The sequence below is a fragment of the Chiloscyllium plagiosum genome, unplaced genomic scaffold (assembly GCF_037043375.1).
Source record: "Chiloscyllium plagiosum isolate Xiang-an unplaced genomic scaffold, Cpla_swu_hap1 HiC_scaffold_50, whole genome shotgun sequence".
NCBI classification, from domain to species: Eukaryota; Metazoa; Chordata; class Chondrichthyes; order Orectolobiformes; family Hemiscylliidae; genus Chiloscyllium; species Chiloscyllium plagiosum.
In genome coordinates this window covers 50,225,891-50,243,523 of record NW_028270188.1, presented here as the reverse complement: position 1 = coordinate 50,243,523, position 17,633 = coordinate 50,225,891, and the positions used below count along the sequence as shown (strand labels likewise).

The 17,633-nt window shown below is 54.5% G+C and overlaps 1 protein-coding gene across 1 annotated transcript in view; it reads left to right on the top strand.

Moving 5' to 3' along the window:
- The window catches only part of riiad1 (regulatory subunit of type II PKA R-subunit domain containing 1), a 71,212-nt gene extending 55,080 nt beyond the window's left edge, over nucleotides 1–16,132 (top strand). Inside the window, exons 3-4 of the mRNA XM_087985053.1 lie at nucleotides 7,740–7,786; nucleotides 15,927–16,132. Of these exons, the coding sequence (XP_087841179.1) occupies nucleotides 7,740–7,786; nucleotides 15,927–16,006 (127 nt within the window). The 3' untranslated portion in view covers nucleotides 16,007–16,132. The remainder of the gene's footprint in view (nucleotides 1–7,739; nucleotides 7,787–15,926) is intronic.
- The last annotated feature ends 1,501 nt before the right edge of the window (nucleotides 16,133–17,633 follow it).

Below are 17,633 nucleotides of genomic sequence, written 5' to 3'. Positions count from 1 at the left end.
AGGGAGAAAGACAGAGCAGCAGAAGAGAGGGAGAGAGAGTGGGAGAAGAAAGGGAGAGAGAGAGCGGGAGAAGACAGGGAGAGAGAGCAGAAGAGAGGGAGAGAGAGAGCGGGTGAAGAGAGGGAGAGAGAGAGAGAGAGCAGGAGAAGAGAGGGGGAGAGAGAGCGGGAGGAGAGGGAGAGAGAGAGCGGGAGACTAAGAGGGAGAGAGAGAGCGGGAGAAGAGAGGGAGAGAGAGAGCGGGAGAAGAGAGGGAGAGAGAGCAGGAGAAGAGCGGGAGAGAGAGCGCGGGAGAAGAGAGGGAGAGAGAGAGAGAGCAGGAGAAGAGAGTGGGAGAGAGAGCGGGAGAAGAGAGGGGGAGAGAGAGAGAGCGGGAGAAGAGAGGGAGAGAGAGCACGGGAGAAGAGAGGGGGAAAGAGAGAGAGCGAGAGAAGAGAGGGAGAGAGAGAGAGCAGCAGAAGAGAGGGAGAGAGAGAGCGGGAGAAGAGAGGGAGAGAGAGTGCGGGAGAAGAGAGGGAGAGGGAGAGAGAGAGCGGGAGAAGAGAGGGAGAGGGAGAGAGAGAGCGGGAGAAGAGAGGGAGAAAGACAGAGCAGCAGAAGAGAGGGAGAGAGAGCGGGTGAAGAGAGGGAGAGAGAGAGAGAGAGAGAGCAGGAGAAGAGAGGGGGAGAGAGAGCGAGAGAAGAGAGGGAGAGAGAGAGAGCAGCAGAAGAGAGGGAGAGAGAGAGAGCGGGAGAAGAGAGGGAGAGAGAGTGCGGGAGAAGAGAGGGAGAGGGAGAGAGAGAGCGGGAGAAGAGAGGGAGAGGGAGAGAGAGAGCGGGAGAAGAGAGGGAGAAAGACAGAGCAGCAGAAGAGAGGGAGAGAGAGTGGGAGAAGAAAGGGAGAGAGAGAGCGGGAGAAGACAGGGAGAGAGAGCAGAAGAGAGGGAGAGAGAGAGCGGGTGAAGAGAGGGAGAGAGAGAGAGAGAGCAGGAGAAGAGAGGGGGAGAGAGAGCGGGAGAAGAGAGGGAGAGAGAGAGCGGGAGAAGAGAGGGAGAGAGAGCAGAAGAGAGGGAGAGAGTGAGCGGGTGAAGAGAGGGAGAGAGAGAGAGAGAGCAGGAGAAGAGAGGGGGAGAGAGAGCGGGAGAAGAGAGGGAGAGAGAGAGCGGGAGAAGAGAGGGAGAGAGAGAGCACGGGAGAAGAGAGGGAGAGAGAGAGCAGCAGACGAGAGGGAGAGATAGAGCGGGAGACTAAGAGAGAGAGAGAGAGCGGGAGAAGAGAGGGAGAGAGAGCGGGAGAAGAGAGTGAGAGAGAGCGGGAGAAGAGAGTGAGAGAGAGCAGGAGAAGAGAGGGAGAGAGAGAGCGGGAGAAGAGAGGGAGAGAGAGAGAGCAGGAGAAGAGAGGGGGAGAGAGAGCGGGAGAAGAGAGGGGGAGAGAGAGAGCGGGAGAAGAGAGGGAGAGGGAGAGAGAGAGCGGGAGAAGAGAGGGAGAAAGACAGAGCAGCAGAAGAGAGGGAGAGAGAGAGAGAAGGAGAAGAGAGGGGGAGAGAGAGCGGGAGAAGAGAGGGGGAGAGAGAGAGCGGGAGAAGAGAGGGAGAGGGAGAGAGAGAGTGGGAGAAGAGAGGGAGAGAGAGAGCAGCAGAAGAGAGGGAGAGAGAGCGGGAGAAGAGAGCAAGAGAGAGAGCGGGAGACTAAGAGGGAGAGAGAGTGGGAGAAGAGACGGAGATAGAGAGAGCGGGAGAAGAGAGGGGAAGGGAGGGAGAGAGAGAGAGCAGCAGAAGAGAGGGAGAGAGAGAGAGCAGGAGAAGAGAGGGAGAGAGAGCGGGGGACTAAGAGGGAGAGAGAGAGCGGGAGAAGAGAGGGGGATAGAAAGAGAGCGGGAAAAGAGAGGGGGAGAGAGAGCAGCAGAAGAGAGGGAGAGAGAGCAGCAGAAGAGAGGGAGAGAGAAAGCGGGAGTCTAAGAGGGAGAGAGAGAGCGGGAGAAGAGAGGGAGAGAGAGCGGGAGAAGAGAGGGAGAGAGAGCAGAAGAGAGGGAGAGAGAGTGGGAGAAGAGAGGGAGAGAGAGCAGGAGAAGAGAGGGAGAGAGAGAGCGGGAGAAGAGAGGGAGAGAGAGCAGGAGAAGAGAGGGGGAGAGAGAGCGGGAGAAGAGAGGGGGAGAGAGAGAGCGGGAGAAGAGAGGGAGAGGGAGAGAGAGAGCGGGAGATGAGAGGGAGAAAGACAGAGCAGCAGAAGAGAGGGAGAGAGAGAGAGTGGGAGAAGAGAGGGAGAGAGAGAGCAGCAGAAGAGAGGGAGAGAGAGCGGGAGAAGAGAGCAAGATAGAGAGCGGGAGACTAAGAGGGAGAGAGAGCGGGAGAAGAGACGGAGAGAGAGAGAGCGGGAGAAGAGAGGGGAAGAGAGAGCGGGAGAAGAGAGGGAGAGAGAGAGAGAGCAGCAGAAGAGAGGGAGAGAGAGAGCAGCAGAAGAGAGGGAGAGAGAGCGGGAGACTAAGAGGGAGAGAGAGAGCGGGAGAAGAGAGGGGGAGAGAAAGAGAGTGGGAGAAGAGAGGGGGAGAGAGAGCAGCAGAAGAGAGGGAGAGAGAGCAGCAGAAGAGAGGGAGAGAGAAAGCGGGAGATTAAGAGGGAGAGAGAGAGAGCAGGAGGAGAGGGAGAGAGAGAGCAGGAGGAGAGAGGGAGAGAGAGCAGGAGAAGAGAGGGAGAGAGAGTGGGAGAAGAGAGGGAGAGAGAGAGAGAGCAGGAGAAGAGAGTGGGAGAGAGAGCGGGAGAAGAGAGGGAGAGAGAGTGGGAGAAGAGAGGGGGAGAGAGAGAGAGCGGGAGAAGAGAGGGAGAGAGAGCACGGGAGAAGAGAGGGAGAGAGAGTGGGAGAAGAGAGGGAGAGAGAGAGCAGAAGAGAGAGAGAGAGAAAGCGGGAGATTAAGAGGGAGAGAGAGAGAGCAGGAGGAGAGGGAGAGAGAGAGCAGGAGAAGAGAGGGGGAGAGAGAGTGCGGGAGAAGAGAGGGGGAGAGAGAGAGCGGGAGAAGAGAGGGAGAGGGAGAGAGAGAGAGCGGGAGAGAGAGAGAGAGCAGCAGAAGAGAGGGAGAGAGAGCGGGAGAAGAGAGGGAGAGAGAGAGCGGGAGACTAAGAGGGAGAGAGAGAGCGGGAGAAGAGAGGGAGAGAGAGAGAGAGCGGGAGAAGAGAGGGAGAGAGAGCGGGAGAAGAGAGGGAGAGAGAGAGCGGGAGAAGAGAGCGGGAGAGAGAGCGGGAGAAGAGAGGGGGAGAGAGAGAGCGGGAGAAGAGAGTGGGAGAGAGAGGGGGAGAGAGAGCGGGAGAAGAGAGGGAGAAAGAGAGCGGGAGAGAGAGCGGGAGAAGAGAGGGAGAGAGAGAGAGCGGGAGAAGAGAGGGAGCGGGAGAAGAGAGGGGGAGAGAGAGCAGCAAAAGAGAGAGAGCAGCAGAAGAGAGGGAGAGAGAGAGCGGGAGAAGAGAGGGAGAGAGAGAGCGGGAGAGAGAGAGAGCGGGAGAAGAGAGGGAGAAGAGAGAGAGAGAGAGAGAGCGGGAGAAGAGAGGGAGAGAAAGAGCACGGGAGAAGAGAGGGAGAGAGTGAGCAGCAGAAGAGAGGGAGAGAGAGAGCGGGAGAAGAGAGGGAGAGAGCGGGAGAGGGAGAGAGAGCGGGAGAAGAGAGGGAGAAGAGACAGAGAGAGAGAGCGGGAGAAGAGAGGGAGAGAGAGCGGGAGAAGAGAGGGAGAGAGAACAGCAGAAGAGAGGGAGAGAGAGTGGGAGAAGAGAGGGGGAGAAATTAGATTAGATTAGATTAGATTAGATTACAGTGTGGAAACAGGCCCTTCGGCCCTACAAGGCCACACCGACCCGCCGAAGCGCAACCCACCCATACCCCTACATTTACCCCTTACCTAACACTACGGGCAATTTAGCACGGCCAATTCACCTGGCCCTGCACATCTTTGTGACTGTGGGAGGAAACCGGAGCACCCGGAGGAAACCCACGCAGACACGGGGAGAACGTGCAAACTCCACACAGACAGTCGCCTGAGGCGGGAATTGAACCTGGGTCTCTGGTGCTGTGAGGCAGCAGTGCTAACCACTGTGCCACCGTGCCGCCTGCAGCAGAAGAGAGGGAGAGAGAGAGCAACAGAAGAGAGGGAGAGAGAGCAGCAGAAGAGAGGGGGAGAGAGAGCGGGAGAAGAGAGGGAGAGAGAGAGAGCAGCAGAAGAGAGGGAGAGAGAGCAGAAGAGGGAGAGAGAGAGAGCGGGAGAAGACAGGGAGAGAGAGAGAGCAGGAGAAGAGAGGGAGAAAGAGAGAGCAGCAGAAGAGAGGGAGAGGGAGAGCAGCAGAAGAGAGGGGGAGAGAGAGAGCAGCAGAAGAGAGGGGGAGAGAGAGCGGGAGAAGAGAAGGAGAAAGAGAGAGCAGCAGAAGAGAGGGAGAGAGAGAGCAGCAGAAGCGAGGGAGAGAGAAAGCAGCAGAAGGGAGGGAGAGAGAGAGCGGGAGAGAGAGACAGCGGGAGAAGAGAGGGGGAGAGAAAGCGGGAGAAGAGAGGGAGAGTGACAGAGCAGCAGAAGAGAGGGAGAAAGAGAGAGGGAGAGAGAGCGGGAGAAGAGAGGGAGAGAGAGAGCGGGAGAAGAGAGGGAGAGAGAGCGGGAGAAGAGAGGGAGAGAGAGAGCAGCAGAAGAGAGGGGGAGAGAGAGAGGCAGAAGGGAGGAAGAGAGAGCGGGAGAGAGAGACAGCGGGAGAAGAGAGGGAGAGAGAGAGAGAGGCAGAAGAGAGGGAGAGAGAGAGCAGCAGAAGAGAGGGAGAGAGAGCAGCAGAAGAGAGGGAGAGAGAGAGCAGCAGAAGAGAGGGAGAGAGAGAAAGCACTGCCTGAAGTAGTGCAAACTCATGTGGAAGAGCAGAGAGTTAAAACAGCGAGGTTAGCAGCTGAAGGAGCTGATGATTATGAGCTGATCCGTAAATGTCCTGATTGGTCTCCAGGATCAATTTCATGAGGGATAGAAATTGGGACAAGGAGAAATCCACACGTGGAAAGGGAAAGGTAGATCTCAGTGACGATCATAAGGATAATTTACCACAGGGTAAAAAGGAAACCCTTGAGGGGGGCAAAGAAGTTGAAAAGCTCCAGTGTTTACATTGTAATAAAGTGGCCACATGAAATCAGTGTCTAGATTAGTGTGGTGCTGGAAAAGCACAGCAGGTCAGGCAGCATCCGTGGAGCAGGAGAATCGGCGTTGTGATGAAGTCAGTGTTGATGGGCTGGGAGAAAGCCAGATGTAGGAAAACCGGACAAGCCTGGGAGTTTTGTTGGACTAGTGACAAAAAGGACAAGGGAAGTTAGACAACTGCCTCAGAGGGTACAAGATAATCGGAGGTTGGTTAAGGAGGAAGTGCCAGATCTGCTTAAAAAATACACATGTCGGCGTAAAGTTTATTCACACAGGCCAGGAGTAGCAGGTAAAGAGGTTATAGTATAAAGGGACACAGGGTCCTCTCAGTCTGTGATGCTGAAGGATGAGGAGATATGTACTCCTGAGGGACTATTGCCAGAAAAGGTGCTGGTAACAGGAATTCACGGTGAGACAAAAAGTGCTTAGTTATGTAACGTGAAGCTAGAGAGTCCAGAGAAGAGTGGAGAATCTGTGGGAGGAGCACTGGACAAACTGTCAGCCCCAGGAATACAATCTGTCCTTGCAAATAGTAGAGCTGATTCACCGGTAGGCGTGCTGCCTACTATAGTTGAAAAGCCAGTGGAGACGCAGGTAACTGAAGACATGAAGGATGTTTATCTAGGAATCACAGAGGCACAAGCTGAAGCAAGAGAGATCAAAAGGAAGCTGACATAGCATTATCCGAGACCTTTTTTGATCAGATAAGTGGGACCAAGCTGGAGCAAATAGGTAACTGTGTTTTGTATCTTTAGCTCGGCTAAGCTGATTGATTACAACAGAAAGATGAGAGCTTAAAACAGTTGTATCAAAAGGCATTTACAGAGAAGGAGAGTGAATGCATCCCTGTGGGTTATTACTTAACAAATTATGTCTTAGTGAGGAAATGGAGACCATCACACAATCAAGCAGATGAGAAATGGGCAGCGATTCATCAAATTGTTTTGCCAGTCGGGTAGAGAAAGGAGATGCTGTGAGTGGTGCATGAGCTACCACTTGGAGGTCATTTAGGGGTGAGGGAAATGCAGGCTAAAATACAAAGACATTTTTACTGGCCTTGACTATACAAGAATGTCGTTGAATTTTGCCAGATATGTCATACATGTCAGCTAATCAGAAAACCACAGGCAGATATCAAAACCTGCACCTTTAATACCTATTCCAGCATTTGAGGAGCCTTTTAGAGAGGTTTGATTATTGCGCAGGTCCCCTACCTCAAACAAAAACTGGGAATAGGTACTTATTAAGAATAATGGATGTATCGGCTGGATTTCCAGAGACAATCCCATTACGCAACATCACAGCTAAAAGAGGTGTAGAAGAATTACTTGCATTTTTTACTAGATACAGACTACCAAAGAGATCCAGTCAGATCAAGTATCAAACTTCACTTCCAAACTATTCAAGGAGGTTCTGGATAACTTGGGAATAAAACAATTCAAATCTACTGCGTACCATCCCGAATCGCAGGGAGCGCTAGAGAGATGGTATCGAACACTGAAGACCATGTCGAGGGTTTATGTTCAGGATTATCCAGATGATTGGGATAAGGAAATTCCGTTTGTACTTTTTGCGATCGGAGATGCACCAAATGAATTGACCAAATTCAGTCCATTTGAATTAATGTTTGGGCCTGAAGTGAGAGGACCCGTTAAAATTGGTGAAGGAGAAGTTAATCAGTTAGAAATCAGAGCCCACCCTTTTGGACCATGTGTCCCATTTTAGAGAATGATTAAATACAGCTGGAGAGTTGGCTAGACAGCATTTAAGAGTAGCACAGCGTACAATGAAACAGAAAGCAGATAGGAAATCACAGATTCATAATTTTGCAATTGGGGACAAGGTATTGGTGTAACTTCCAGTAACAGGCGAGCTTTTAAAAGCCAGGTTTAGTGAACTTTATCAAATCAAGAGAAAATTGAGTGAGGTGATCTGCTTGATAAGGACTCCAGACATAAAGAAATCTCACAGAGTGTGTCATGTGAATCTGCTCAAAAGGTATTTTGATAGGGAAAGAAAGCTTCATTCCTGATGACAGGCTTATGCTCGAAACGTTGATACTCCTGCTTCTCGGATGCTGCCTGACCTGCTGTGTTTTCCCAGCACCCCACACTCGGCACTAATGTAGGATACCTGGTCAGCATGGACGGGTCGGGTGGAAGGGTCTGTTTCTCTGCTGTATGACTCAGTGACTCTACATGGGGCAGAGGCAGGCGACTGGATGGTGTCAGGTCACAGATCGGCCACAATCACGTTGAAGGGCAGAGCAGAATTTAAGGAGAGGAATGTCCTCCTCTTGTTCTGATGTTGCTATGTTTGCCTCAAAACTGTAATGGTCGCAAATTATGTAGAACAGCACCTCATTGTGATTAAATCTGAAAACGGTTCTCAAATTACAGCTCTCCGGAATGGTTATGAGGTGCAGTGGGAGTTGCTGGGAGTGATAAGAGGCAGTAATAGCCTACTAAGCAGTAATCTCATCCCCAGTCTTTGTAAAGGACCTGATAATTCCTCGATGAAATAATACTGTTTTTCTCTCTTGTGGCATGGTGTCTGCACGTGAGACAAATTAACTCAAGGTCAGTGAAGACTGAACACTTCTTATTTTTTCAATTCCAGATCCGTACTCCTGGAGCGACCGGACAACATTCGGGAATTTGCCTCCAGTGAGTTTTAATCCTCTGCATCTATTTTACATCCGCACGAGTATTACACTGAGGGAAACTCTCTTCAGTTGTTGTAGCAGTCAGCACAGGGTTAGATAAGGAGTAAATCTCCCTGTACACTGTCCAATTCAAACACTCACAGGACAGGGGCAGCACGGGGTTAGATACAGAGTAAAGCTCCCTCTACACTGTCCCCCATCACACACTCCCAGGGACAGGGGCAGCACGGGGTTAGATACAGAGTAAAGCTCCTTCTACACTGTCCCACATCAAACACTCCCAGGACAGGGACAGCACGGGGTTAGATACAGAGTAAAGCTCCTCTACACTGTCCCCCATCAAACACTCCCAGGACAGGGACAGCACGGGGTTAGATACAGAGTAAAGCTCCCTCTACACTGTCCACCCATCAAACACTCCTGGGACAGGGACAGCACGGGGTTAGATACAGAGTAAAGCTCCCTCTACACTGTCCCCCCGAAACACTCCCAGGACAGGGGCAGCATGGGATTAGGTACAGAGTAAAGCTCCCTCTACACTGTCCCCCCGAAACACTCCCAGGACAGGGGCAGCACGGGGTTAGATACAGAGTAAAGCTCACTCTACACTGTCCACCCATCAAACACTCCCAGGAACAGGGACAGCACAGGGTTAGATACAGAGTATAGCTCCTTCTACACTGTCCCCGCCATCCAAGGACAGGGCAGCACAGGGTTAGATACAGAGTAAAGCTCCTTCTACACTGTCCCCCATCAAACACGCCCAGGACAGGGACAGCACGGGGTGAGATACAGAGTAAAGCTACCTCTACACTGTCCCCCCATCAAACACTCCCAGGACAGGGACAGCGTGGAGTTAGATATAGAGTAAAGCTCTCTCTACACTGTCCCCCCATCAAACACTCCTAGGACAGGGGCAGCATGGGGTTAGATACAGAGTAAAGCTCCCTCTACACTGTCCGTCCACATCAAACAATCCTAGGGACAGGGACAGCACGGGATTAGATACAGAGTAAAGCTCCCTCTCCACTCTCCCCCATCAAACACTCCAGGGCAGGGAAAGCACGGGGTTAGATACAGAGTAAAGCTCCCTCTACACTGTCCCCCCATCAAACACTCCCAGGACAGGGACAGTACGGGGTTAGATACAGAGTAAAGTTCCCTCTCCATTCTCCCCCATCAAACACTCCCAGGGACAGGGACAGCACGGGGTTAGATACAGAGTAAAGCTCCCTCTCCACTGTCCCCCATCACACACTCTCTGGGACAGGGACAGCATGGGGTTCGATACAGAGTAAAGCTCCCTCTACACTGTCCCCCATCACACACTCTCTGGGACAGGGACAGCATGGGGTTAGATACAGAGTAAAGCTCCCTCTACACTGTCCCCCCATCAAACACTCCCAGGACAGGGACAGCACGGGGTTAGATACAGAGTATAGCTCCCTCTACACTGTCCCCCCATCAAACACTCCCAGGACAGGGACAGCACGGGGTTAGATACAGAGTAAAGCTCCCTCTACACTGTCCCCCCATCAAACACTCCCAGGGAGAGGGACAGCACAGGGTTAGATACAGAGTAAAGCTCCCTCTACACTGTCCCCCATCAAACACTCCCAGGACAGGGACAGCATGGGGTTAGATACAGAGTAAAGCTCCCTCTACACTGTCCCCCATCACACACTCCCAGGGACAGGGACAGCACGGGGTTAGATACAGAGTAAAGCTCCCTCTACACTGTCCCCCCATCAAACACTCCCAGGACAGGGACAGCACGGGGTTAGATACAGAGTAAAGCTCCCTCTCCATTCTCCCCCATCAAACACTCCAGGACAGGGACAGCACGGGGTTAGATACAGAGTAAAGCTCCCTCTACACTGTCCCTCCATCAAACCCTCCCAGGACAGGGACAGCACAGGGTTAGATACAGAGTAAAGCTCCCTCTTCACTGTCCCCCATCACACACTCCCAGGGACAGGGACAGCACAGGGTTAGATACAGAGTAAAGCTCCCTCTACACTGTCCCCCCATCAAACACTCCCAGGACAGGGACAGCATGGGGTTAGATACAGAGTAAAGCTCCCTCTACACTGTCCCTCCATCAAACACTCCCAGGGACAGGGACAGCATGGGGTTAGATACAGAGTAAAGCTCCCTCTACACTGTCCCCCCATCAAACACTCCCAGGAACAGGGACAGCATGGGGTTAGATACAGAGTAAAGCTCCCTCTACACTGTCCCTCCATCAAACATCCCAGGACAGGGACAGCACAGGGTTAGATACAGAGTAAAGCTCCCTCTACACTGTCCCCCCCATCAAACACTCCCAGGAACAGGGACAGCACGGGGTTAGATACAGAGTAAAGCTCCCTCTACACTGTCCCCCATCAAACACTCCCAGGGACAGGGACAGCACAGGGTTAGATACAGAGTAAAGCTCTCTCTACACTGTCCCCCATCACACACTCCCAGGACAGGGACAGCACGGGGTTAGATACAGAGTAAAGCTCCCTCTACACTGTCCCCCCCATCAAACACTCCCAGGAACAGGGACAGCACGGGGTTAGATACAGAGTAAAGCTCCCTCTACACTGTCCCCCCCATCAAACACTCCCAGGAACAGGGACAGCACGGGGTTAGATACAGAGTAAAGCTCCCTCTACACTGTCCCCCATCAAACACTCCCAGGGACAGGGACAGCACAGGGTTAGATACAGAGTAAAGCTCTCTCTACACTGTCCCCCCATCAAACACTCCTAGGACAGGGGCAGCATGGGGTTAGATACAGAGTAAAGCTCCCTCTACACTGTCCGCCCACATCAAACAATCCTAGGGACAGGGACAGCACGGGATTAGATACAGAGTAAAGCTCCCTCTATACTGTCCCCCCATCAATCACTCCCAGGACCGGGACAGCACGGGGTTAGATACAGAGTAAAGCTCTCTCTACATTCTCCCCCCAATAAAACACTCCCAGGACATGGACAGTACAGGGTTAGATACAGAGTAAAGCTCCCTCTCCACTCTCCCCCATCAAACACTCCAGGGCAGGGACAGCACGGGGTTAGATACAGAGTAAAGCTCCCTCTACACTGTCCCCCCATCAAACACTCCCAGGACAGGGACAGTACGGGGTTAGATACAGAGTAAAGTTCCCTCTCCATTCTCCCCCATCAAACACTCCAGGGCAGGGACAGCACGGGGTTAGATACAGAGTAAAGCTCTCTCTACACTGTCCCCGCATCAGACACACCCAGGACAGGGACAGCACGGGGTTAGATACAGAGTAAAGCTCCCTTTACACTGTCCCCCTATCACTCACTCCCAGGGACAGGGACAGCATGGGGTTCGATACAGAGTAAAGCCCACTCTACACTGTCCCCCCATTAAACACTCCCAGGGACAGGGACAGCACGGGGTTAGATACAGAGTAAAGCTCCCTCTACACTGTCCCCCCATCAAACACTCCCAGGGACAGGGACAGCATGGGGTTCGATGCAGAGTAAAGCACCCTCTACACTGTCCCCCCATCAAACACTCCCGGGACAGGGACAGTACAGGGTTAGATACAGAGTAAAGTTCCCTCTCCATTCTCCCCCATCAAACACTCCAGGGCAGGGACAGCACGGGGTTAGATACAGAGTAAAGCTCCCTCTACACTGTCCCCCCATCAAACACTCCCAGGACAGGGACAGCACGGGGTTAGATACAGGGTAAAGCTCCCTCTACACTGTCCCCCATCAAACACTCCCAGGGACAGGGACAGCACAGGGTTAGATACAGAGTAAAGCTCTCTCTACACTGTCCCCCATCACACACTCCCAGGACAGGGACAGCACGGGGTTAGATACAGAGTAAAGCTCCCTCTACACTGTCCCCAATCAAACACTCCCAGGACAGGGACAGCACGGGGTTAGATACAGAGTAAAGCTCCCTCTACACTGTCCCCAATCAAACACTCCCAGGGACAGGGACAGCACGGGGTTAGATACAGAGTAAAGCTCCCTCTACACTGTCCCCCATCAGACACTCCCAGGACAGGGACAGTATGGGGTTAGATACAGAGTAAAGCTCCCTCTACACTGTCCCCCCATCAAACACTCCCAGGACAGGGACAGCACGGGGTTAGATACAGAGTAAAGCTCCCTCTACACTGTCCCTCCATCACACCCTCCCAGGGACAGGGACAGCATGGGGTTAGATACAGAGTAAAGCTCCCTCTACACTGTCCCTCCATCAAACACTCCCAGGGACAGGGACAGCATGGGGTTAGATACAGAGTAAAGCTCCCTCTACACTGTCCCCCATCAAACACTCCCAGGGACAGGGACAGCATGGGGTTAGATACAGAGTAAAGCTCCCTCTACAATGACCCCCATCAAACACTCCCAGGGACAGGGACAGCATGGGGTTAGATACAGAGTAAAGCTCCCTCTACACTGTCCCCACATCAAACCCTCCCAGGGACAGGGACAGCACGGGGTTAGATACAGAGTAAAGCTCCCTCTACACTGTCCCCCCATCAAACACTCCCAGGACAGGGACAGCACGGGGTTAGATACAGAGTAAAGCTCCCTCTACACTGTCCCCCCATCAAACACTCCCAGGACAGGGACAGCACGGGGTTAGATACAGAGTAAAGCTCCCTCTACACTGTCCCCCCATCAAACACTCCCAGGACAGGGACAGCACGGGGTCTGAATCTATGTCGGTGTGAGGATTAAATAGGGGTTCGGGTTCGGGTTTGGGTTCGGGTTTGGGTTTGGGTTCGGGTTCGGGTTCGGGTTCGGGTTTGGGTTCGGAGTTGGGTTTGGGTTCGGGTTCGGGTTCGGGTTCGGAGTTGGGTTTGGGTTCGGGTTTGGGTTCGGAGTTGGGTTTGGGTTCGGGTTCGGGTTCGGGTTTGGGTTTGGGTTTGGGTTCGGGTTCGGGTTCGGAGTTGGGTTCAGGTTCGGAGTTGGGTTTGGGTTCGGGTTCGGGTTCGGGTTCGGGTTCGGGTTCGAGTTTGGGTTCGGGTTCGGGTTCGGGTTCGGGTTCGGAGTTGGGTTCAGGTTCGGAGTTGGGTTTGGGTTCGGGTTCGGGTTCGGGTTCGGGTTCGGGTTCGAGTTTGGGTTCGGGTTCGGGTTCGGGTTCGGGTTCGGGTTCGGGTTCGGAGTTGGGTTTGGGTTCGGGTTCGGGTTCGGGTTCGGGTTCGGGTTCGAGTTTGGGTTCGGGTTCGGGTTCGGGTTCGGGTTCGGGTTCGGGTTCGGAGTTGGGTTCGGGTTCGGAGTTGGGTTTGGGTTCGGGTTCGGGTTTGGGTTCGGGTTCGGGTTCGGGTTTGGGTTCGGGTTTGGGTTTGGGTTCGGGTTCGGGTTTGGGTTCGGGTTCGGGTTCGGGTTTGGGTTCGGGTTCGGGTTTGGGTTCGGGTTCGGGTTCGGGTTTGGGTTCGGGTTTGGGTTCGGGTTTGGGTTTGGGTTTGGGTTCGGGTTCGGGTTCGGGTTCGGGTTCGGGTTCGAGTTTGGGTTCGGGTTCGGGTTCGGGTTTGGGTTCGGAGTTGGGTTTGGGTTCGGGTTCGGGTTCGGGTTTGGGTTTGGGTTTGGGTTCGGGTTCGGGTTCGGAGTTGGGTTCAGGTTCGGAGTTGGGTTTGGGTTCGGGTTCGGGTTCGGGTTCGGGTTCGGGTTCGAGTTTGGGTTCGGGTTCGGGTTCGGGTTCGGGTTCGGGTTCGGGTTCGGAGTTGGGTTCGGGTTCGGAGTTGGGTTTGGGTTCGGGTTCGGGTTTGGGTTCGGGTTCGGGTTTGGGTTCGGGTTCGGGTTTGGGTTCGGGTTCGGGTTTGGGTTCGGGTTCGGGTTTGGGTTTGGGTTCGGGTTCGGGTTTGGGTTTGGGTTCGGGTTTGGGTTTGGGTTCGGGTTCGGAGTTGGGTTTGGGTTTGGGTTCGGGTTCGGGTTCGGAGTTGGGTTTGGGTTCGGGTTCGGGTTTGGAGTTGGGTTTGGGTTTGGGTTCGGGTTTGGGTTTGGGTTCGGGTTCGGGTTCGGGTTCGGGTTTGGGTTCGGGTTTGGGTTTGGGTTTGGGTTCGGGGTCGGGTTCGGGTTCGGAATTGGGTTTGGGTTTGGGTTCGGGTTTGGGTTCGGGTTCGGAGTTGGGTTTGGGTTTGGGTTCGGAGTTGGGTTCGGGTTTGGGTTCGGGTTTGGGTTCGGGTTTGGGTTTGGGTTCGGGGTCGGGTTCGGGTTCGGAGTTGGGTTTGGGTTTGGGTTCGGGTTTGGGTTCGGGTTCGGAGTTGGGTTTGGGTTTGGGTTCGGAGTTGGGTTTGGGTTTGGGTTTGGGTTTGGGTTCGGGTTTGGGTTCGGGTTCGGAGTTGGGTTTGGGTTTGGGTTCGGAGTTGGGTTTGGGTTTGAGTTTGGGTTTGGGTTCGGGGTCGGGTTCGGGTTCGGAGTTGGGTTTGGGTTTGGGTTCGGGTTTGGGTTCGGGTTCGGAGTTGGGTTTGGGTTTGGGTTCGGAGTTGGGTTCGGGTTTGGGTTTGGGTTTGGGTTCGGGTTTGGGTTTGGGTTCGGGTTTGGGTTCGGGTTCGGGTTCGGGTTCAGGTTCGGGTTTGGGTTTGGGTTTGGGTTTGGGTTTGGGTTTGGGTTCGGGTTCGGGTTCAGGTTCGGGTTTGGGTTTGGGTTCGGGTTCGGGTTTGGGTTTGGGTTCAGGTTCGGGTTTGGGTTTGGGTTTGGGTTCGGGTTCGGGTTTGGGTTCGGAGTTGGGTTCTGGTTCGGGTTTGGGTTCGGAGTTGGGTTCGGGTTTGGGTTTGGGTTTGGGTTTGGGTTTGGGTTTGGGTTTGGGTTTGGGTTTGGGTTCGGGTTCGGGTTCAGGTTCGGGTTTGGGTTTGGGTTTGGGTTCGGGTTCGGGTTTGGGTTCGGAGTTGGGTTCTGGTTCGGGTTTGGGTTCGGAGTTGGGTTCGGGTTTGGGTTTGGGTTTGGGTTCGGGTTTGGGTTCTGGTTCGGGTTTGGGTTCGGGTTTGGGTTCGGAGTTGGGTTCTGGTTCGGGTTCGGGTTCGGGTTTGGGTTTGGGTTCGGGTTTGGGTTTGGGTTCGGGTTCGGGTTTGGGTTCGGGCTCGGGCTCGGGTTCGGGTTCGGGTTCTGGTTCGGGTTCGGGTTCGGGTTCGGGTTCGGGTTTGGGTTTGGGTTCGGGTTCGGGTTCGGAGTTGGGTTCGGGTTCGGGTTCGGGTTCGGGTTCGGGTTCGGGTTTGGGTTCGGGTTCAGGTTCGGGTTTGGGTTCGGGTTTGGGTTTGGAGTTGGGTTCGGGTTCGGGTTCGGAGTTGGGTTTGGGTTCGGGTTCGGGTTCGGGTTTGGGTTTCGGTTTGGGTTCGGGTTCTGGTTCGGGTTCGGGTTCGGGTTCGGGTTCGGGTTTGGGTTTGGGTTCGGGTTCGGGTTCGGAGTTGGGTTCGGGTTCGGGTTCGGGTTCGGGTTCGGGTTCGGGTTTGGGTTCGGGTTCAGGTTCGGGTTTGGGTTCGGGTTTGGGTTTGGAGTTGGGTTCGGGTTCGGGTTCGGAGTTGGGTTTGGGTTCGGGTTCGGGTTCGGGTTTGGGTTTGGGTTCGGGTTCAGGTTCGGGTTCGGGTTCGGGTTCGGGTTTGGGTTTGGAGTTGGGTTTGGGTTCGGGTTCGGGTTCGGGTTCGGGTTCGGGTTTGGGTTCGGGTTCAGGTTCGGGTTTGGGTTCGGGTTCGGGTTTGGAGTTGGGTTCGGGTTCGGGTTCGGAGTTGGGTTTGGGTTCGGGTTCGGGTTCGGGTTTGGGTTTGGGTTCGGGTTCAGGTTCGGGTTCGGGTTCGGGTTTGGAGTTGGGTTTGGGTTCGGGTTCGGGTTCGGGTTTGGGTTTGGGTTTGGGTTTGGGTTCGGGGTTGGAGTTGTGTTCGGGGTCGGGGTCGGGTTCGGGTTTGGGTTTGGGTTCTGGTTCGGAGTTGGGTTCGGGTTCGGGGTCGGGTTCGGGTTCGGGGTCGGGGTCGGGTTCGGGGTCGGGGTCGGGTTAGGGTTCGGGTTCGGGGTCGGGTTCGGGGTCGGGTTTGGGTTTGGGTTCGGGTTCGGGGTCGGGGTCGGATTCGGGGTCGGGTTCGGGGTCGGGGTCGGGTTCGGGGTCGGGTTCGGGGTCGGGTTCGGGGTCGGTGGATAAAGGTGTGCCTTCTCTCTGTCCTGCAGCTTACTACACAGATGCAAGGCTGCCTGAAAAGATCCAGAGGATGGTGAAGGAACAAGCGAGGGAGATGGATCAGTGTTGAGTACATTTGTCACTTTGAGAGGGAGAGCTGTCCTCCCAGGACATGGGCTCTGATCACAGTGGAGCTGAAATATATTCTGCTGTCATCTCATTGCTGGAATCAATTAAACTTGTGTATGTGTGTGAGCGAGTGCATGCGAGTCTCTCCCTGTCCGAGAGGAAGGATCACCTCCCGCTATCCCAAACCCTCTACAGTCGGCACTCTCCCCCATATGTCCCTCACTCTCCCCTCCTCCATCTTCCCCCTCACTCGCCCACTCTCGTCTACTATCTCACACTCCCAACTCTCCCTCAGTCTCTCCATTTCACTCTTCCCCCCAGCTCCTTCCATTCCTCCCCCCCATTTCTCCCCCTCACTCTCCACATCCACTCTCTCCTTCACTCCCTCTCCGTCACACCCCTCACTCTCCACATCGACTCTCCCCAATCCTCCTACTCCTCACTCTCCCCTTCTCTCTCTCCCTCACACCCCTCACTCTTCACATCGACTCTCCCCAATCCTCCTCCTACTCCTCACTCTCCCCTTCTCTCTCTCTCCCTCACACCCCTCACTCTCCCCCTCACTCTCCACATCCACTCTCCCCTTCACTCCCTCTCCCTCACACCCCTCACTCTCCACATCCACTCTCCCCTTCACTCCCTCTCCCTCACACCCCTCACTCTCCCCCTCACTCTCCACATCCACTCTCTGCTTCACTCCCTCTCCCTCACACCCCTCACTCTCCACATCCACTCTCCCCAATCCTCCTCCTACTCCTCACTCTCCCCTTCTCTCTCTCCCCAATCCTCCTACTCCTCACTCTCCCCTTCTCTCTCCGCTTCACTCCCTCTCCCTCACACCCCTCACTCTCCACATCCACTCTCCCCAATCCTCCTCCTACTCCTCACTCTCCCCTTCTCTCTCTCTCCCCAATCCTCCTACTCCTCACTCTCCCCTTCTCTCTCCCTCACACCCCTCACTCTCCCCCTCACTCTCCACATCCACTCTCCCCTTCACTCCCTCTCCCTCACACCCCTCACTCTCCACATCCACTCTCCCCTTCACTCCCTCTCCCTCACACCCCTCACTCTCCCCCTCACTCTCCACATCCACTCTCCCCTTCACTCCCTCTCCCTCACACCCCTCACTCTCCCCCTCACTCTCCACATCCACTCTCCACTTCACTCCCTCTCCCTCACACTCCTCACTCTCCACATCGACTCTCCCCAATCCTCCTCCTACTCCTCACTCTCCCCTTCACTCCCTCTCCCTCACACCACTCACTCTCCACATCCACTCTCCCCAATCCTCGCTCTCCCCTCAATCTCTCTAATTCTCTCTCCCTCACGCCCCTCACTCACCTCCACACTCTCCCTCATTCTCTCCCCCCTCCTACATCCCATATTCTCCTTCACATTCCCCTACCTTCCCCATCTCCCACGTAGCCATTCAGACACGCAAGGGGTTAGCTACTTTTCAACGTGACGTACACCACCTTGGACTGGCCTGAGAAATACTGCATTTATTTAGCATAAAAACTCCTGACCACTGGAGAGCGCAAAACTCTTCTCTGTGCAGAGTGGCTCACATTGAAGTGTAATTCGGGGGATGTGGGGTGGGGGAGGAAGAATAGGGTTGCTGACAACAA